The 21,685-nt window shown below is 42.1% G+C and overlaps 1 protein-coding gene and 1 long non-coding RNA gene across 2 annotated transcripts in view; one reads left to right on the forward strand and one right to left on the reverse strand.

The window, feature by feature from the left end:
* Positions 1-4,402: 4,402 nt before the first annotated feature.
* LOC144371982 (uncharacterized) overlaps positions 4,403-21,685 on the reverse strand; it is a 56,066-nt gene continuing 38,783 nt past the window's right edge. The window contains exon 3 of the long non-coding RNA XR_013432032.1: positions 4,403-4,529. This is a non-coding gene — a long non-coding RNA (uncharacterized LOC144371982). The remainder of the gene's footprint in view (positions 4,530-21,685) is intronic.
* On the forward strand, positions 15,027-20,417 carry LOC144371978 (uncharacterized). Its single transcript, XM_078035336.1, has 3 exons — positions 15,027-15,718; positions 15,899-15,959; positions 16,527-20,417. Exons 1-3 carry the CDS (start codon positions 15,685-15,687, stop codon positions 18,778-18,780), a joined length of 2,349 nt encoding a protein of 782 aa, XP_077891462.1. The 5' UTR covers positions 15,027-15,684; the 3' UTR covers positions 18,781-20,417.

Raw genomic sequence — 21,685 nt, forward strand, 5'->3', positions numbered from 1 at the left:
AACAAATGATTTTATGACTCAGGTCTCATAATTAAAAATAACTTTTTCCAGGTTTATGAATAATATGATATTTTATGTCTCCTCATATATCTTATGACTCTTATATATGTTGTGAAAAGATTAAAAACTGTGAGAAGTTTTAAATATAATTACCAGGGTCATAGAATTCAGGGCCAAAGAAAATAAACATTACTATTTTAATTATAGTCGTCATCATCACCACCACCACCACCATATCTGAAGTGCATAAGCCCTGATCCCATCCCTACCCCTTTTTATTTATTTATTTTTAAATTTTGATTGAAGAATTTTTTAAATTCTTTCCAAGGGCCTCAGTATGTTGGTGAGGCTGGGTTTGAACTTGTGATTCTGAAACTATAGCCACTGGGATTACAGATGTGCTATCATGCCTGGCTCCTTGATGTTTCTTGAGACTTTGATGTAAATCAATATATGCCTGGTTTTTGTAGAGTTTCCAAGTCTTAATTGATTCATAGGCAAGAATTCCTTTTTACTGTGTTTATGTATACTAATACCATTAAAGCTCTAAGATTCTACAGTGATTCTGAGCATCACAAAGACATTAATTCACAGCTTATACCCCCAATTTTTATATTTCCAGTTGGACTTAACTGAAGTCCATTTTGAAAAATTTTATTTTCGATAATTTTTGTTGAAAAGAGGGTGGGAGAATTGTTTTAATATTTAAGGAAAAAAACTATTCATTTGTATTAAGATCTTATGATAAAATGAAATGTAAGTAATCAACATGAGTATTACAGAAACTTTTTTCACAAACATTGTTTTGTTCCCTCTGTGCACCAGACACCAGATAATCAACTTTGCAGAGTCACAGAGACTATGGAATGTGCCCTGGTGCTCATGTGAGTGTTATCTAAAGCACCAAGTGACACTACAAAAGCAAACAACTGAGAGGGCTGAGTTGTGCCACCCACACTTGCACACCCATACCCACGTGCACACGCATGTACAAGATCAAGTCACCCTTTCATTGCATATTCTCCCTAGTGCAGTTCTTTCATCCTCTCTGTGTAATGCAACTATTGATTTCTTTGACTTTTCTCACAACATTGTTGCCCACTATATTTTTCTCAAAAATGAAGTATTAAGTCATGTCTTCTCAGCTCATTGTTTTGTGTCTTTCTAAAGTTTGCTTACACGTTGTGTATGTGAGTTGAGGCCTGTGCACTCCAGCATTCTGGGTAGATTGGCTAAATGTCTCTTTTTTCCTCCTTTCCTTCAGATTTCACTCAGGATTGCTCCACACTGAGCTTCCCCCTAGCTCTTTTATTGTTATTTTTTGAGATGGGGTGACGCTGGCCTCAAACTTGTGGTCACCCTGCCTCAGCCTCCTAGATGCTGGGACCATAGAGATGTGACCCTTTGTGCCCTACAACTGGCCTCTTCCTTTTCCTTGGTGCCTTATTGGCCTGTTGATGACTCTGGGACCACTACTGTGTCACTCGTGTTTCTTCTAAGTCTCATGTGTTGTGTTGTAAGTAGGCACATTAAAGGGCATTATAAAAGTTGTAATTTGTATGTGTTGTTACGAGAGGCATCTCCTCAAAATATACTTTGCCCTGTACTTCATTGAGTTCCCTTCTATTTCTTCTCTTTCCCTGGTGCCAGGAACCCAAATCTGCCTTATGCCTGCTAGAAAGGTGCTCTAGCAGTGAGCCATCCCCTAGCTCAGGTGGTGAGTTTGCTGTGGCTGTGTGTGTGGACCCACTGATGACCACGTAAGTAGATAAAGCACTGCAGGTTTTCCTCCATGTTTTCATCTGGTTCCTTTCTTCTTAAACATCGTTAACAGCAGGGAATTTTAACCACTGACATCCAATTTAGCTTTTATCACCATGATTAATACTTAGGTGGAATATGCCGGAAAACCCAGGCTGGACTTCTCTCTGTGTTCAGGGAACCTCAGTAGCCCTGGAACCATCATGTGATGATTTTCTTCATACACAGCCTGTGATCAACACTAGGTAAGGAGGGCCCCAGTTGAATGTCCTAATGTATTGGTGCCCCCTTCTGCACCTAAGAATCTTAAGTAAGCTTCTCCAGAGACCCTCACCATAATGTTCTTTAAAACAAATATCAGAAAAAAGATTTGCAAAGAACTCAATATGCGTTAGAATGAATATGTGATTATATGACTGCTTCTTTTCTAGTAAAGCTTGGAAGACATGTGAATAATCTCAAAAATGATTAAAAATTCACTTTCTTGAACAACCAAAAAAATTTTTATGTAGACTTCTACTAAAAAAAATAAATAAAAATGAATAAACCTCCACCCTCTCCCCACCCCGGGTGTAAAGATAATAAAATTCCAACATCAAGGTACAGAAAATCTTAGGTGATACCCTTCTGAGCCCTGCTGTCAATGCCTCTGCTTCCTGAGTCTTTCCCAGGCATCCAGCCTTGTATGCCCCACATCACTAATAGAGCCTCAGCTGGCAAAAAATTTCACATGGTAGCCAGGAATTTTTCTTTTAACAGCAACAGCAGGGTCTCTGATGGGATTCTGGAGCACTAGTTTCAAGGCTCCCAGACACTTTAGAGCTTCCTTACCAGCAGTCATGACCCATTTGAAGTCCACAGTGGGTGTAGGACCCTGGAGGTGGTCAGCCTTCATGAAGGCAATACCCCTCTTGACCCTACAGCCAGTAAATTTCCAGGGTCCATCTTTCCAGTGCTTGCCCTGTACTGCAAGGGGTTTTGCATGTTGATATAAACTTCTGGGTGTTCTTGCTGTGCTCTGCTGGGGTCATTGTGCCCAAGAGGCCTGGACATTGCTAGTCCTTGGGTCTATTAATGACTGTGGAGCAGGAGGCACTTGCATGGATGCCCATTTACTCCTGGGTCTGATGAACTTCCTGGGCCAGCACCACCCAGTCCTGCCTGGATCTGCTCTTCACTGTCGCCTTCTTCCATGCACTGCCTGAGCTCAGAGTCCCCTCAGTTCTCCACACTCACATTCCTCTTTCTTGATGGCCTTGGTGGCCACCAGGAAACACATCCCCTCTTAGCCTCATGGACTCCTGCCAGACCCCACTCTGCACAGGTCAACATGGTGTATGGTGCACGTTTGGCATCTCCTCCTGCTGTAGAGTCTTGGTACACTGGGCCCCAGGGTCAACCTGGTGTGTGCCAGAGTGGACTACTCCCCCTGTCCTGTGGAACCCTGGTATACTCTGCCCACACCCTGGGTACCCTGCCAGTAGGAGACAGGGCCTCCAGCAGAGAACTTGGGTTCTGATCTGCTGTGATAGTGTGATTTAAGGACCTCCATTGACCTGTCCTGTGCCCACCCAGGGGAAGACTGCAGGGCTCCCTGGATGTATTATGCTCCCTGGAACATGCCCCCATTTAGAACTGTGTTTGTGTCATCTTTGCCTGGCTGTGATTTATAATTTGTTTTTACTTGTAGTCTGAGGGAAACACAAATTTCATTCAGCCAAAATTGAGTTGACCAAATGGGACAACCGGTTGGAACAGATTTTTTTTTCTTGGAGAGCATATTTCTTGATATTGTAAGTGCTGCTGAAATGGAGACTTCATGATTTGGAGGGAATGTAAGAAAAGCAAAGCAAGTGAAAACATTGTGACATGGGCTTCTGGAAAGGTACTTTCAGCTGATTCAATGGATAAAAATGAAATTGGACCACTGATCTCAATTTGATGTATTTTTACATAAGAAAAAATATCTTTCTGTAAGGGTCTAGGGAAATGTCAGAGGGAGAGACCACCCAAGAGACTGACTCCATGCAATTGGCAAAAGGGGATATTTATTGAGGATCCATTCCAGGGCTCTGTGTCTCTGTGCTTACTCAAGAAGGGAGAGCAGCCTAGAGCCCCAAGCAAAGGTCAAGCAGAGCTTAAGTACACTTTTTGGAGAGGGCGGGGGGCTTTGCATACATCAGAACAAATCATCATGAGGCGCGGGGAAATTGAACAACAACTCTGAGACGTGATTGGCTGGAACAGGTTGGGCGGAGGTGATTGGTCATTCCTAAGCAGGGTACACATTCAAAGTAATTGGTTCAGGCCCTGTGACAAACTGCACAGGGCCCTAGGCTAAATGGCTAGTAGGGTGTGGTCTTAACTATCTCAGGAATCTGGGTGTAACAGAGGAACTCAATAATACCTAATCTTTTACATTTTAATTCAAGCCCTCCAGCTTAGAAACTTTACCCTTTCATTTCTGTTATTGAAACAAATTCATGATGGTTAAGGCAGCTTCCATGTGAGGTTTTATTAATACAAACACACTCTGTTTATATTATGTTTATATGCAGACTCTGTTTATTAATATAACCTTATAGATAGGTGTTACAATGTTAGAAGACTGGAACACAGGTAATAAAGCAGATGCTGTGGTGGCTTTTTTGACACCCAAGGATACATATCTGATTTATGTGTCATTCATTATCTCTCTTCTCTCTTTTTGCAAAATTTTAAATCAGAATAATTATGTCCATCTCATGGTAGGTGAGTCATTGACAGTCCTATAGAAAAAGAAAATGATAGATATTATTGTAGTTTTATTTGATTGTAAATAGTGTGTTTTTACTTGCTAATAACTAAGTTACTGAAGCATCATAATAAATGAGGTTATCAATCTGATTTTTTTCATGTTTATTTGAAATTATATTTAGAAATAATTTACTTTTCTCAATTTTTTTTTACTAATTATCTAAATTCATACCAACATTAAATATCCATTGAGGCCCAGGTTTATTTATTCAGTGCCAAATGGGATGGACTATTATTAAGGAGGCAAGAAAGAAGTGGATTTTAAAGTCTAGTTATATTTCCATTGTTAAAGTCCACAACATACAGCCAGGTACAGTGGGGCACACCTGTGATCCTTCCTGCTGCAGGGGCTAAGACAGGAGTGTTGCAAATGTGAGGGCAGCCTTCGCAACTTAGCTGGGCCTTCTGCAACCTGGTGAGACTGCATCTCAAAATAAAGTATAAAAATGACTGGGGATGTGGCTCAGTAGTATAATATCTCTGGGTTTAATCTCAGGAGTACCAAACCAAAAAAAAAAAAAAAAAAGAAAAAGAAAGAAAGAGAAAAACAGAAAACTCCTAATTACCTTAAAGGTCACTGAGATCTAATTACCTTAAAGGTCACTGAGATCTAAAATATCCCACCAAATGTGTAGTGGAGGCCAGGAGAGATGGACAGCATGAGAAATCTATACTCAACATGCATGATGTTCACATGATTCCAGGAGGAACCCTAAGGTAAAGGATGATCTTTGGCTTATCATAACATGTTGCTTCATCCATTCTCTTTGTCAAATAATATTCAACACTGGTTTAGTAACTAACAAACACCCTATACCAATGCAATATTTTGAAAACAGTGGAGACTATCAGCTGGAGAGAAGGGGGTATTCCATACTATGAGTAATGATACATTTAATTGTCATCCTGATTGGATTAAGAGATACTGCTGATTAATGAGATTCTGTGTGTGTCCATGAGGGTGTGTCTACAAATGATTGGCACGTGGGATAGTCAATAAATTCAAATCCCTACATCAAAATTTATGAGGCACCACTGTGGTTTTCAAGAGGGTTGTTACTTGTCAGGGGGAGCCAGGATTTATGAGGCACCACAAAGGTTTTAGAGAGGATTGTTGTCTGGCCAGGGAAAGCCAGGCATAGGTGAGCACAAGCCCAGGGGAGGGATTCCCAGCAAGGCTAGAAATTTATAGTAAAACAAAAATTAACTTTTCATGATTTTATGATGAGATGGCTCCTAATTTTAAGATTGAATTAGGCTGGGTTCATCAGAGATTTATACTCAAATCCATTACATTTATGCTCCCACCCACCTTCTTTGTAGGACAATAAAAAGGAGTATGGGGACATAGCTCAGGCCTAATGTGGCCCTGCCATGGATTCAATGCCCAGCACAGAGTGGAGAACAAAGCCCCTGCAGTTGAGTTCTCATCCCCCAACTGGTATGTGGCCACAATTCCACACTTTTGGGAATATGACTGTGCATATGTTAGCCCCCCCCCATGTCCATGGGTAATATTGGTAGGTGGAATGACTTTGGGTTACTGTGCAGGATGTGAAAGACTTAACCAAGTCCAAGCTAAGAGTAAGAATACAATTGTATTTACTTTCCAGGAAGGGGTAGATACTGGAGCCAGAATGAGACAGGCAGTCAGTACAGACAGGAAAATGGAGTCAATTGAGTGAGTCTGGCAAGTTGCAGACTGTCCTCTGAGGAACAGAAATATTGGTTCCTTCAGAGCACTTGCTCCCCCCTCATCAAGAACCTGCCCTTGCTCCATTCTGTTGCTGAGATATCCTGTCTCAGGAATTGGCCCTCCCTACAGAGAGCTACAAGGTTGTTAATGTGTCCTTGGCTGCTCCATCCTGCCCTTCCCCCTTCAGCCCCCCTGTTTGTCACCTTTGTGCCATCTCACCAAGCATGTCTGGGCCTAGGCACCAAGGCAGGAAGGAGAAAGATAAGGGGGAAAGGAATGGAGAACAAAGGCAGACCAGGACTCACAAAATAAAGATTGAACACCTCCCTTCTGGGAATACCAGGATGGCTCCCTTCTTCCTCCTGAGGAGAAGTCCACATTCCTCATTTTTGAATAAAGCCTGCTTTGTGTGCTTGCCTGGGCTTGCTTCGCTAATGTTCAAGCTTCAATGTGTGAGGGGGCAGAACTCCTCCCCAGTAACCAGCGGTATCAACGCCACAGGCCATATGTGCCCCAAGTGGGCTTTCATATGCAGGCTTTATGGGCCAAGCTGAGCAGGGGTATTGTTTCTTTCTGGTTTAACTATCAGTTGAAACCCAGGAAGTGAGAGCCCTAGGTCAACAGCTAGGGATTTGGTGCTTACCAGGCAGGAGCTGGTGGGCTTGTGGCTTTTCTTGAACATGTTGGTGCCTCTGAACCACTGACATGGACAGAACACAAGGGAGAGGATCCTACCTGAGAGATGAATTCAGGTCAGCCTCTGCATGAAAAACCAGCCTCTACCTCAGAGCAAAGTCTGTCCAAGGAGGGGGGTGGTGTGACCCTTGTCCTTAGAAATACCTACAGAGCACTCCTAGGCATACACTAACCCTCCCACCCTGCTGAGTTGTTTATCTGAAAATAACAGGAGAGATCTGCTGTGCTAGGTGTCCCTGACTTAGTCAGGCTAGGTGGGGACCCATAGCAACCTCCCAGCAGCCACCCATTAGCATGATACAGGGAAAATACCTGGGATGCCAGATGACCCTCCCAGTAGTTTATGGAGGTTGATGACATGTTGGGAAACCCCAGAGCTCAGCAGGAACACCCTTCTTGGCTTAAACCAATCAGTTCAAAGGAATCCCCCTCTTGTTCCAGCCACTCACCCCTACCCAATTGTTCCCACCAGTGAATGTGCTAATCATGTTTTTGAGTTGTTTTATAATTTCCCTGCGGTGTGTGATGATTTGCTAAGAGATGCTATGATGCATGTGAAGTCCCTGCCTTCCCCAAAGAGTGCATAAAACTGCTGCATACCCTGGGTTTGGGGCCTCTCAGCATCAGCAGTTGCTGTGTGCACATGGAGGACTGAGCTAGCTCACAATAAATACCTTTTTGCTGCTTACATGGATCTTGGCCTCTTGTGGTCTTTTGGGGGCCCTGAATTGGAGCATAACATGCAATGGGGTGAAGTGTGTCAAGGGGGCACATGACCATGAGCTCACAGACATTTTATGAGACCCACAGATGCCTGAAGCCACAGATGACAGCTAACCTACATACAGTGTGCCCTCTACACACATGCCTATGACTGATTGCCCTTTCTATAAAACCTGAGTGTCCTAGACAGCCCTGAAGAGACAGCTAAGGACATGGTGCCCTGGTCTTCCTGGTGTAGCTTCACTGATCAAAGTTCCTTTCCTGCTTTTCATCATGACATTTTCTGTTTGGTTTGGGGGTAAACGGATGACCTGATGTGTGGGATCACCAGAGTCAGGTCACTTCCTAGAACTGCCCTAATAGTGGAATGTAGAACTTGGACATTAAGCACAAAGCAGCCATTTTATTTCCAGTGCACATTGCTGCCTTAGAGGATTCACTCCACTTCCTTATTTTCCCCTGTTCTGCTGGGGACAGAACACTGGGTCAAATCACCAACACCAATTGCTTACTTTCTTAGCTCAGGCTATCTCCTGAAATGATCAGGGGGCAGAAGGTGAGGAGAATTACAGAAATAATTGTCAAACTTTTTTTATTTTTAGATATCACACAATTGTGATATATGTGACATCTTTAAATATTGTTTCAAAAATTTTGTGACTGTCTTGCTAAGTTGTCTGAGGTCACACCAAGTGATTCTATATATGGATATAGGTATCTTTTTCTTTGAGGTTATGTGGTATATTCCCTGTGGGGATTGATCCCTGAGCTAGATCTCCAACCCTTTTATTTTATTTTCAGATAGGATTTCCCTGTTTGTGAAGCCAGGTTTAAAGAGAAGAGTCTATGTAGCTAGGTTAATGTGGTCCAATAGGAACCATAAAGAAAATGGAGTCTAATCTGAACCTGGGAAAACCAGAACAACACCTGAGAAATTGAAATATTAATTTTCCATTGTTGTAGGGACAAATGAGGCAAGGCACCAAACATAGCAGGAAACACTTTTACTTGCCTGCAGCCAGGTTCAGAGGGTGCAGCCTTTGCTGTAATCAATCAATCCCCTGAACCCCAAGTTCAGGGAGTTTCAGAGTTTTATACCCAGCATGTAAGGGGAGGGGCTCAGAAGTTCACACAAAAGCAGCTTTTTCTTTCTCTGTTCTGGGCAAGTTAACTCTTCAAGGTCAGCACCTGAGAAGGGGAGAGCTTCTTCTCCCCTTTTTTTCCTCCCCTTGCCAGCTGTTACCATGGAGCCCAATTGTAACTTATATTAAAAATGTACACATCTCTGTGAAGCCCAGCTCAAGGCCAGAGACCTCCTTTGCACATTTCTTCAAAGTACTATACTGGATGGGTTTGTGATGACTAGTAAGGGGGTGTCCAGCACCTGGAGTGCTGGTATCTTCTCGGTCAGTGGCCAAGTAAACAGGGAGACATGAAAATAGGAGGTTTATCTACAATGGACTCTTTTGGTGACAGTCCTAAAATGAGCCATGGGGAAGAGGGCTTTTCTGTGGAGAAAGAGGGAGCCACTTCACCATGACCCTGGGCAGGTCCTAAATAAGGGTTAATGAAGTAGCTCCCAGTAAAACAGGGAGATGCTAATCCAACCACCCTAGGCTGTTCCTGCCCTGGTTTCTGCTCCCTGCCCCACCAGTCCACCAGTTTCCCACCCTTTGTCCTTCCACCTGCAACCCCCATCACATGCACAATAAAGAGAAATAAAGACAGGAATGTGGGAGGACAAAAGATGACATTAGATGTAAAAGAGAGAAGACTTCTTTTTTCCAAGGATTTCTTTTTTCCAGTCCCCTTCTTCCTGGGGGTGGGGGTGAATCTTTTCTGCTCTTCCTTAATTAAGCCTTCCACTTTCCACTCTCCACGTGCTTCTCTGGTGTTATACTTCAGCATTTGGGGAAGCAAGGACCCGTCACCGTAAACACGGGTAATACTGTAGATCCTGACCTGAACCTTGGGCTTTTCCTGCCTCAGCCTCCTCAAGTAACTTTTTTTTAAATTGTCTTTGTTTCTGTGGTGGGTTCACACCCAGGGAATCACCCATGCTGGGAAAGCAGTCTCCCAGAGCCATAGCTTAATCCCATCCTTACCAAGTTCCAAGCAAAGGCTTCTAACTGGGTTATTTTTCCAACCCAGCAAAGACACTCCACCTGAAAAGGACTGGGACCAAGGATCTGTCACTCTAGGGAATTTTAGGAAGTGATTGGATAACATTAGCTGTCTGTCATAAGGCAGAGGTGTTCCTGGAGGAGGCCCATTAGTGTTTCTGGGGTGGAACTGTCCAATCAGATTCATGAACAGAGGGGAAGGGCGGGCTTTGGAAGTCTCGCGGGCTTTTCTTCCTCACCAACTCCGCTCTTCCTTCCTGGGCCCCATGTGCTCTTCCCTGAAGGCCTAGGTGATTCTGAGCAGCCCGTGTCCCGGAGATCTCTGGTGCTCAGGGGTTCCTCAAGAGAACTCCGGGTCCCCAAGGAAGATAAAAATGGTGAGTATGTGACCAGGGCTGAAGGTACGCAGTCAGCACCTGCCTTGGGGCCCCGCAAACCAGTGAGCTGCAGAGCCTGGCGGAGTCTCCTCTGGAGGTTGCCCTGGGTCTCTACCCTGGTCCTGGGGGTTGGGCTGGATGGTAGAAACTTGAAGTCACCTCCCTGGCGACTGACCCTAAGCCTCTATCTCCTGGTCCTCCCGGGTGAGCTGGGTGTTGGGTGCCTGAAATTGGTGCAGAGGGTGCGGCCTAGTCCTCCATGGTATTTGTCTCTGGGCTTCTGCTCCCTGGGCCTGAGGGGTGGGCTGGTCCCTGAGGTCAGCTCAGAGCATGAGGCCCAATTCTCGCTGGCACGTGGCCCTGGCTCCATCCTGTGGCTTCCATTGTTGAATGGGCTGCTCAGGTCCCTGGCTTCCCCTCCCCTCCCCTCCCCTCCCTGCTGGTGGCCCGCCCCCACTCTCCCAAATGTGTAGGAAGCAGGATGCAAATCCACTTTCCTTTTCCCTGTTCAGAGTCTGTGAAGGCTGCTGTAGGTCCTTCATTTGCAGTTGCCTGCTGCGTTCTAAAATGCCATCTTCCTCTCCACTTCCCATCACTCTCAAATATATTTTCTTCCTGTGTTTCAAATGAACACAGTCTATTCCTTTTCACTTTTCCTTTAGTGAAGTATTGCAAGGAATATTTTCTTTTTATATTGGGGATCAAAACTAGAGAAGGTTTATCAGTTAAATCCTCAGGAACCCCCCCCCCCCAGTTTTTTAAAAAGAGATCATATACCACTTGTTTTGGACACAGTCCTCCAGTTTATGATCATTCTGCCTCAACTTCCTGAGTCCCTGGGATTACAGGCATGTGCCACTATTTCTGGCAAGCAGAAGCTTTTTTTTTTTTTTTTTAAGAGAGAGAGAGAGAATTTTAATATTTATTTATTTAATTTAGCAGACACAATATCTTTGTTTGTATGTGGTGCTGAGGATTGAACCCTGGCCGCACGCATGCCAGGCGAGCATGCTACCTCTTGAGCCACATCCATGGCCCATAATTTTTTTTTCTGTTTCTGAATATCATCCTTTAGGGGAAAGAATAGTAACTTGACACATCTTGTGTTCTGGTAAAATAGCTGCTTTAAATGAAATAAGGCAGTGCATTATTCATACTAGGGATATTGAATCTTTAGCTACATCCTCAGCTCTTTTTTGTATGTTTGTTTGTTTGTTTTTGGTAGAAGGTATTTTTTTCTTGACTTTTATTACTTTTACATGACAGTTAAATGCATTTTGACACACCATATGTAAATAGAGTGTAACTTCTTTTTTTTCTGGTTGTACCTAATGTCCATTCACATGGGTCATGTAGTCAAATACGATAATAATGTCTGATTTATTCTCTTGTCATTTATCTCCAGCCCTTTTAAAATTTATTTTCAGACAGGATCTGGCTATGTTGTCTAGGCTTGCCTGGAACTTCTGATCCTCCTGTCTCAGCATCTCAAGCTGTTGGAATTAAAGGCACTGGCCACCATACCTGAGGAAAATAGTTTATTTTGACCCAAATATTAATGACCATCCTCAGGAACATGGATTCACCTTATCCTGATTGATGTATGTGTCCCATTCTGGAAGAAATTACATCTTTTCTAATAACAGGGATTGAACCCAGAGGAACTCAATCACTGAACCGTATCAGCAACCATTTTTATATTTTATTTTGAGTCATGATCTCACTACATTTTTTAGGGCTTCACTAAGTTGCTGAGGCTGGCTTTGAATTTAGCAGTCCTCCTGACCCAATCTCTCAAGCTGCTGGGATTATAGTTGTGCCCCACTGTGCATGCCTGACAAGAACATTTGAAAAGGAAGTTATGCATGAATACATTAACCAAGTGCATTGGTAGGATCATCAGATGGGTGGCTACAGTAAAAAAGGGGAAATTTCTTCTGTAGGTCCCTTATTACATTGTTAGCTTTGGAAGATGGTGGTTATATGTCTGGTAAGGTTAGTAATATATTCTGTGAAGTTCATTTGTTTAGAAAATTTTTTGACTAACACAGAAATTAAGGTAATTGGCTTTGAAAGAGCTTTAGAGAGGCCAAGATAATTGTTGCCAATGATGCAGAACCCTGTCTTATACCTCATGGAGGTCTAGTTCCCCAAAGTCAGGTGGTCTGAAGGTTCTTTGATATAGAGCAAGTTCATGGAGAACTTCAGTTCACACCTGCCTAAATTCTGTTTTTTTGTTGTTGTTTTTGATGTTGTTGTTGTTTTATATCTTCCTAGGGTGTAGACACCAAATCTGATTTTCTCAGCCAGGTTTTCTTTGGACACCTCAGAGAGTCCTATGTTCTCAGCCACTATCCATTCCTGGGGCTGCCACCATGTGCTCACAGGTGTCCTGTGCTCTGCATGGTAAAAGGAATTTCAGGCCCTGGGTCAGCTCCTCTTAGAGGACAGCCTAAGTTGTGAGGTACAGCATCTTGGTGGATCAGCTGAGGTCTTGGGGCTAAGGAATGTCCTGGAACAAGCCTCATCTAGACCACTAACTTCTTGGAACCTTGTTTTCCCCAAGCCCTGTTCCTGTTCTTTGGAGAAAGTTGGACAGTCAGCCTGTGGATGCTGGTGCTGAGGGGCCAGGTCAGCAGTGACTCCTGCCTTTTCAGTCTCTCACAGTGTGAAGGAGCAAAACCTCTCCCAGAGCATAAGGACCACCCACCCCAGTGCAGAGCTGTGCAAACCTGAAAAGCCTCATAGACTGGAATCATGGTCCAGGTCTCTTGGAGGGTGATCCTAGAGGCTTTCAGTGAGCAAGACCTGGAGGGAGCATGTTCCTGCTGTCAGGGACCTTCCCTGCCCCTTGAGCCTGACACATGTGTGCTCCCTCAGCACCAAAGCTTTCTGTGTATCACTTTGAAATGTTGAGCTCACTTATCTGAGGCCCAGGTTTATTTATTCAGAGCCATATGGGGTGGAGTATTATTAAGAGGCAAGAAAGAATTGGATTTTAAAGTCTAGTTATATTTTCATTTTCAAAATTTTCAACTTACAGCCAGGTACACTGGGGCACAACTGTGATTTTTCCTGCTCCAGGGACTAAGACAGGAGTTTTGCAAATTTGAGGACAGCCTTAGCAACTTAGCTGGGCCTTCTTCAACCTGGTGAGACTGCATCTCAAAATAAAATATAAAAATGACTGGGGATGTGAATCAATAGTAAAATGTCTCTGGGTTTTATTTCGGGGGTAGAAAAAAAATGAACACACCTAATTACCTAATTTACCATTTGCTACCCCTGAATTTATGTAGAATGTTTGTAAGATTCAATTTCGTCTTTTCAGTGATTTCAAATTGAACTGCAGTCCTAGATTCCAAATTCCCACATAAGATACAGAGAAACTCTGTCTTGCATTATTGCTGATGATTTTGAGTCCAATTCTACAAAAATAGTGGTGGATAAATTTATGAATGTGGTTTCATGAAAACTAGTATCTGTGCTTCACAAGGTGATGAATTGGACAAAGGATGACAGTTTTTCACTGTCCTTGTCTGGCCTTGGCAGGTTCGTGGGGTTTTTTTTTGGCATCAGGAATGGAGCCCAGAGGTGCTTAACCCCCACCCCTTTTAGATTCTTTGTTTTGGTACAGAGTCTTGCTACATCGCCTAGTGCCTCAGACTCCTGAACCTCTGAGATACAGGTGTGCACCATCACTCCCATCTTCAATGTAATTTTTTTAAAATTTATTTTTTAGTTTTCGGTTTATATAACATCTTTATTTTACTTTTATGTAGTACTGAGGCTCGAACCCAGGGCCCTGTGCATGCGAGGCGAGTGCGCTACTACTTGAGCTACATCCCCAGCCCCATTCACCACTGAGCACATACTCAGCCCTTCTTCTTATGTATGTATGTATATATATATATATGTATGTATCGTTATAGATGGACAGAATACCTTTATTTTGTTTATTTTTCTGTGGTGCTGAGGATTATACCCAGTGCCTAGTGCCTCACACATACTACACGTGCTCTGCCACTCAGATACAGTCCCAGTCCCTCCTTTTTATTCTTAATGAAGATCAGTCTCACTAAATTTCTGAGTATCTTGCTAAGTTGCTGAGACTGGCCTCCAACTTGCCATTTCTCTGCCTTAACCACCCTAGTGGCTGAACTTACAGGTGCAAACTACCACACCAGCAATTGGAATGTCATTTTTAAAAATATTTATTTTTTATTTGTAGTTGGACACAATACCTTTATTTTAGTTATTCATTTTTATGTGGTGCTGAGGATTGAACCCAGGGTCTTGCACGTGCGAGTCAAGTGCTCTACCACTGAGCCACAACCCCAGTCTCTGGAATGACCTTTGAAGATTTATCATCCAATTTATTTCCAGATGGAAATAGTATTGAAAATCAGTTTCTTTGCTTTTGTCCATAGTTTTGAAATTTGTACGTATGACTCATTGATTTATTCTTACATTATTATAAAAATGGTATTTGGCATATACTATTATTTCTTATGTATATATTTGTAAAACTTCATGGCTTGGTAGTTTATTTACTTCTTTATTAGTTAGACTTTGTTTTTCAGAGCAATTTTTGGCTTACATAGTTTTATTAGTCAGTGTTCTCTAGAGGAACAGCATCAAGAGGAAGTTTGATTATAAAAGGGGACTTATTAGATTGGCCTACTTGACCCAAAGCTGGATGTCCACAGTGGCAATCTGCAACTGGAAAGTTTTCAGAGTAGTTGCTGCAGAGTCCAAGAGGCTGAAGCATCAGAACAAGAGGGATCAATGGTGCTGCCCTAGTCCAGACCAAAGGTTCTGGAAACTCCCTGGAGAATCACTGGCAGAGTCTGCTTTGGGAGAGGGAACAAGGCAGAGTCTGATACCCTCAGACCATTGCAGTAGCAAACAAGAACCTATTGGAGAAGAAAGGAGCTTGCTCTGCTGCTGCTTCCTTCTTCTTTCAACTTTTGTTCCACCTAAGACACAGTCCTATTGGCTGGTGCTGCCTACCTTAAAAAGGTTTGCCTGTTTGGCTCACTATCCCACGTGCCAATCATTTGTAGACACACCCTCATGGACACAGGCAGAATCTCATTAATCATCTGTATCTTTTAATCCAATCAGGGTGACAATTAAATGTGTCATTACTCATAGTATGGAATACCCCTTCTCTCCAGCCAATAGTCTCCACTGTTTTGAAAATATTGCATTGGTGTAGGGTGTTTGTTAGTTACTAAACCAGTATTGCACATTTGACGAAGGGAATGGATGAAGCAACATGTTATGATAAGCCAAAGTTCATCCTTTACCTTAGGGTTCCTCCTGGAATCATGTGAACACCATGCATGTTGAGTATAGATTTCTCATGCTGTCAATCTCTCCTGGCCTCCACTATACATTTGGTGGGATATTTTAGATCTCAGTGACCTTGGAGGACGTGGCTGTGAACTTCACCCAGGAGGAGTGGGCTTTCCTGGATCCTTCCCAGAAGAATCTTTACAGAGATGTGATGTTGGAAGTCCTCAGTAACCTGGCTTCTCTAGGTAATAATGATGTTTTCAAACTGAATCAAATAGACAAATCATGTTTATTTTGGTCATTTATGTAGAAGGTGAAAAGGGAATCAGTTGGTGAATTATTGCAGCATAAATAGCATGTATCATTTGGCAAAGCATTGTTAGCTCCTAAATATTCATAAAGATTTTTCTTTTCTCTCATTTTAGGAAACAAGTGGGAAGACAAGAACACTGAAGTTCAGATTGAAAACTCTGGGAGCAATGTAAGGTAACTGTCCTCACAAGAAGAGTCCATGACAGGGTCTGAGAACGGTCATGTAATATTTAAAGGAAACCAACGAAAGAAGTATGCATAATTTGAGAAGTATTTATTCTTATAGTGCTTTTCACCTGAAGTATATACTTAGCTGTAACAGATATTCTGTCTTTTCAAAGTATTTGACATACAAAAAGTATATGAAATCGCATATGTGAATATCACTATTTGGATAATAGCCATAGAGAAGCTGTGTTGAAAAGGATTGTTTGCTTTCAATCTCCTTATTTTTAAGCAAGTTGAACAAGTCAGAAAACCTAGCCTTTACCTGATGTTGGTAGTAATGTAAAGATTTATCAATACATAGAAAATTGTGAATGAATCAAGCATTGATTATGTGCTGGTCACTTCTTCTTCCTTAAAGAAGTCATATGGTAAACTCAAAGGCACAAAATAGTGTGGGAAAACCTTCAAATCGATTCCAATTCTTAATTGAACAAAGAAAAACTTTAATAGAGTAAATCCATGTGACTTCATTATGTGTGCAAAAGACTTCATATGACCTTCATTCCTTCATAGGCAGATCACATCATACTCTGGACACAAATACTACAAGCATGGGGAATGTGAAGAGAAGCCATGTGAATTGAAACAATATAAGAAATCTCTGGTTTCTCCCAAAAATGTTCACACACAAATGTTAATACAAACTGGAGATGGACCTTTTAAATGTACAGTACGTGGGAAAGTCATCCGTCATTCCAGTGACATTCAAAGGCATAAAGATACTCATACTGGGTGGCAACCCTACGAATATCAACAATGTAGTGAAGCCTCGTCTTCTCCCACGGGTGTTCCACGACACATGAGAAAACACAGTGAACGTAAACGTTTTCAATGTGAGGTATGTGGGAAAGTCTTTTGTTTCTCCTCTTTATTAAGAAGACATGAAAGAACTCATGCTGGAGAGAAAGTGTATGAATGTAAAGGAGGTGGTCCGACCTGTATTTCACACACAAGTCTTCAAAGGCACAGGATCACACACATGGGGAATGAAGGTTTCAAATGTAAGGTATGTGGGAAAGACTTTGCTTATCCCAGTTTACTTAGAATACATCAGAGAATGCACACTGGAGAGAAGCCCTATGAATGTAAGCAGTGTGGCAAAGCCTTTTCTAGATCCAGTTACCTTCAGATTCATGGAAGAATGCACACTGGAGAGAAGCCCTATGCATGTAAGCAGTGTGGCAAAGCCTTCACTCAGTCCACTAACCTTCACACACATGAAAAAACTCACACTGGAGAGAAGCCCTATGCATGTAAGCAGTGTGGCAAAGCCTTTTCTAAATTCAGTTCTCTTCAGATTCATGGAAGAGTGCATACTGGAGAAAAGCCCTATGAATGTAAGCAGTGTGGCAAAGCCTTTGCTACATTCAGTTACCTTCAGTTACATGAAAAAACTCATACTGGGGAGAAGCCTTATAAATGTGAGCAGTGTGGAAAAGCCTTTTCTACATCTAGTAACCTTCAGATTCATGGAAGAAGACATACTAGAGAGAAATGCTCTGAATGTCAACAGTGTGGAAAAGTCTTCACTACTGCCTGTGGCCTTCAGATACATGAACGAACTCATACTGGAGAGAAGCCCTATGAATGTAAGCAGTGTGGGAAAGCCTTCACTCAGTCCTCTAGCCTTCACTTACATGAGAAAAGTCATACTGGAGCGAAGCCCTATTATTGTAAGCAGTGTGGCAAAGCCTTTGCTACGTCCATGTACCTTCAGATTCATGGAAGAATGCACACTGGAGAGAAGCCATATGAATGTAAGCAGTGTGGCAAAGCCTTTGCTACATCCAGTCACCTTCACGCACATGAAAAAACTCATACTGGACAGAAGCCTTATGAATGTAAGCAGTGTGGCAAAGCCTTTTCTAGATCCAGTTACCTTCAGATTCATGGAAGAATGCACACTGGAGAGAAGCCCTATGCATGTAAGCAGTGTGGCAAAGCCTTCACTCAGTCCACTAACCTTCACACACATGAAAAAACTCATACTGGAGAGAAGCCCTATTCATGTAAGCAGTGTGGCAAAGCCTTTTCTAAATTCAGTTCTCTTCAGATTCATGGAAGAATGCATACTGGAGAAAAGCCCTATGAATGTAAGCAGTGTGGAAAAGCCTTTGCTACATTCAGTTACCTTCAGTCACATGAAAAAACTCATACTGGGGAGAAGCCTTATAAATGTGAGCAGTGTGGAAAAGCCTTTTCTACATCTAGTAACCTTCAAATTCATGGAAGAAGACATACTAGAGAGAAATGCTCTGAATGTCAACAATGTGGAAAAGTCTTCACTACTGCCTCTGGCCTTCAGATACATGAACGAACTCATACTGGAGAGAAGCCCTATGAATGTAAGCAGTGTGGGAAAGCCTTCACTCAGTCCTCTAGCCTTCACTTACATGAGAAAACTCATACTGGTGCGAAGCCCTATGATTGTAAGCAGTGTGGCAAAGCCTTTGCTACATCCACTTACCTTCAGATTCATGGAAGAATGCACACTGGAGAGAAGCCATATGAATGTAAGCAGTGTGGCAAAGCCTTTGCTACATCCAGTCACCTTCACTCACATGAAAAAACTCATACTGGACAGAAGCCTTATGAATGTAAGCAGTGTGGCAAAGCCTTTTCTAGATCCAGTTACCTTCAGATTCATGGAAGAATGCACACTGGAGAGAAGCCCTATGAATGTAAGCAGTGTGGCAAAGCCTTTGCTGCATCCCCTACGCTTCACACACATGAAAGAATCCATGCCAGAGAAAAGCGCTATGAATAACAACAATGTGGAAAAGCTTTTGCCACACCCTGTCTGCTTCACATACGTGAAAGAACAGATACTGCAGAGAAATCATATTCATGAAAACAATTGGTAAACTTTTCTGTTATTACTGTTTCACTCATATGCATGTAGGAAGTTACTGGAGAAAAATCCTTTGAATGTAAAACCTGGTAAATCAATATTTCATGTCATTCTCAAAGACAAGAAAGTACTCACACTGCTGAAAATGTGTGTGTGTGTGAGAGAGAGAGAGAGAGAGAGAGGCAGAGAGAGAGAGAGAGATTGGGGATTTATTCTGGTTGTGCTCTACCACTTAGCTACATTCCAGTTACTTTTTATTTTGAGACAGGGACTTGCTGCATTTTTAGGGTCTTTCTAAGGTGCTGAGGCTAGCCTCCAACATTGATCCTTCAGAATTAGCCTCTCAAGTCTCAGGAATTAAAGGCATACACCACCACTTCCAACTGAGTAACTCTTTAAATGTATAAAATTATCACAAGCCATTCCATTTTCCCTATTGCCTTCAAAGGCATTTCATTCACATTGAAAAACAAACCCTCTGAATGTAAGCAGTGGGGCTACACCTTTGCTACATCCCATCAGCTTCATAAACATGGAAGAATACATACCAGAGAAAAGCCCTGGAATACATACCAGAATACATACCAGAGAAAAGCTACATCCTGTCAGCTTCCCCTCCAGCCCTGTTTTTCTTCTCATATATGAAAACACACAGAGAAGCCCTGTGAGCGTGAGAAGTGTGAGAAATCTAGTTTTCTCAATCTTTTACTAAGGCCTCAGAAGATTCTTTTGGAATAAAAGAATAAATCCTATGCAAAAAAGAAATATGAGTTGTTGAGCTGTTCTAGTTTTGTTCAGTTGTATGAAAGGACTCATACTGTAGAAAATGCTGAGGATAAGCCATGTGAGGCAGTATTCAGCTTTCAGAGTTTTCTTCAAAGACAAAGATTTCACATCTGAGAAGATCCTTTTTCTCTCTTTCAAAATTGTAGTAAGACTTTCAACTTTCCAGGTTCCTTAGAACAGCATTTAAGAAACCACACTGGAGAAAAGCCCTGTATGTAGACATGTGGTGGGACCTGTGCTTTTTTCAGATCCATTTGCACTTGTTCAGACTTGAGGATATTTTTATTTTATTTATTTATTTTGAGAAAAATTTGTAGGTGTGTGAAAAGGTTTTTCCTTCATTTCTTTGTTTATCTATTCAGAGGTACCAAAAATGCACCCTGTGTTGGAGAGGTGCATTGCATCAGCATCAAGATTTTAGAACAACATGTTTTTCTTCTCAGTTAAATCTCTCTTATTTTTAGATTCCATTTTCCTGTATTGTAAATCTTTTGTGTCCATTGTTTCATTACATATTCTGTATGTTAGTTTAGGCCTCTCCACTCCAAAATACAGACTGGTGAAATGTCTCTTCTGAACTTCTTTCCTCTCTGTCTTTGTTCACATTTCACCCAGGAGTGCTCCACCACTGAGTTTCCCCACAGTCCTTTTAATTGTTGTTTTTTGAGATGGAGTGAGACTGGCAGCTGGGAACATAGGGATGTTTCTGTGTGACCTAAAGCTGGCCTCTTTCTTTTCCTTGATTGCTTATTGAGCTGTTGATGACTCTGAGACCACACTCTTGTTACTTGTGCTTGTTCTAAGTCTCATGTATTGTGCTGTATGTAAGCATATTAAAGAGCATTATAGCATAATGTCATTTGTGTATAATACTTGGAGAGACACTTTCTCAAAATATGTTTTGCCCTATGCTTGAGTTGCTTTCTCTTTTCTTTCCCCAATTCAGGGGACCCAATCCTGCCTTGTGCATGCTAGGCAGGCATTCTTGCACCAAGCACTGCCGTAGCTCAGGTGATGAGTTTGCTGGTGCTGTGTGTGTGGACTCCACTGATGACCACATCAGCAGATGCAGCTCTGCAGGTATTTCCTCCACAATTGCATATGGTCTCTTCCTTCTTAAAGGTCTTTTATACCAGTGAATTTTTTTTTAAAAAAAACTACATCCAACTTAGCTTTTCTCCCTATGAATAATACTTAGGTGGAATATTCTAGAAAACTCAGGCTTGATTTCTCTGTGTTTAGAGTAGCTCAGTAGCCCTGGGGAAATTGTGTGATGGTTTAAGGTTAAGAAAACCTACTTAATACAGTCTACATGAACAAAGACTTGGTAAGGAGTGTCCCAGTCTGATGTGCTAATATAGTGGTCCTCCTTTCTCCACCAAGGAATATTAACTTAGCTTCTGGAGAGACCTTCACCATAATTTTCTTTCAAAAAATGTCAAGAGCAGATTTTGCAAAGATCTCAATGTGGGTTCTAATACAGACTTCTTCTTTTGTGGTAAAGCTTGGCAGACCTTTGACTAATCTTACAATTGGTACACAAAGCACTTTCTGTGAACTAAAAAAAAATTCTTCACGTATACACCTACAGAAAATATAGACCTCTATCCCTGTCTCACTGGGTATAAATGAAGATCAATGAAATTACAAGCAGTGAACCAAAAAACTTGAGGTGATACACCTCAGAACCCTGCAGCTAATAAATCTAATCCTGGGACATCCTTGGGTGCCTATCCTCATGTGCCCTACATCATTGATGCAGCTACAGCCTCCCATCAGGTGACATTCTGCAGTACATGCTGTGGAGAGGGCTGTTTCTGCTCAGGTTAAGGATTAAAGTGAGGTTACAGAACAACGCCAAAGCTGTAGAGACACATTTTCTATCATGTCCAACTACAGCATCAAATAGTTATGAAAATTAAATGTTTCCCTGGCTCATGAGAATAAGAAGATCTGGGAAAGGGCTGTCAGGCATGAGGGATGGAGACGTGCTTGGTTCATAACCTTCCTTTGATCCCAGAAAGAGGCTCCCAGT

Source organism: Ictidomys tridecemlineatus, chromosome Y (assembly GCF_052094955.1).
Source record: "Ictidomys tridecemlineatus isolate mIctTri1 chromosome Y, mIctTri1.hap1, whole genome shotgun sequence".
NCBI lineage: Eukaryota > Metazoa > Chordata > Mammalia > Rodentia > Sciuridae > Ictidomys > Ictidomys tridecemlineatus.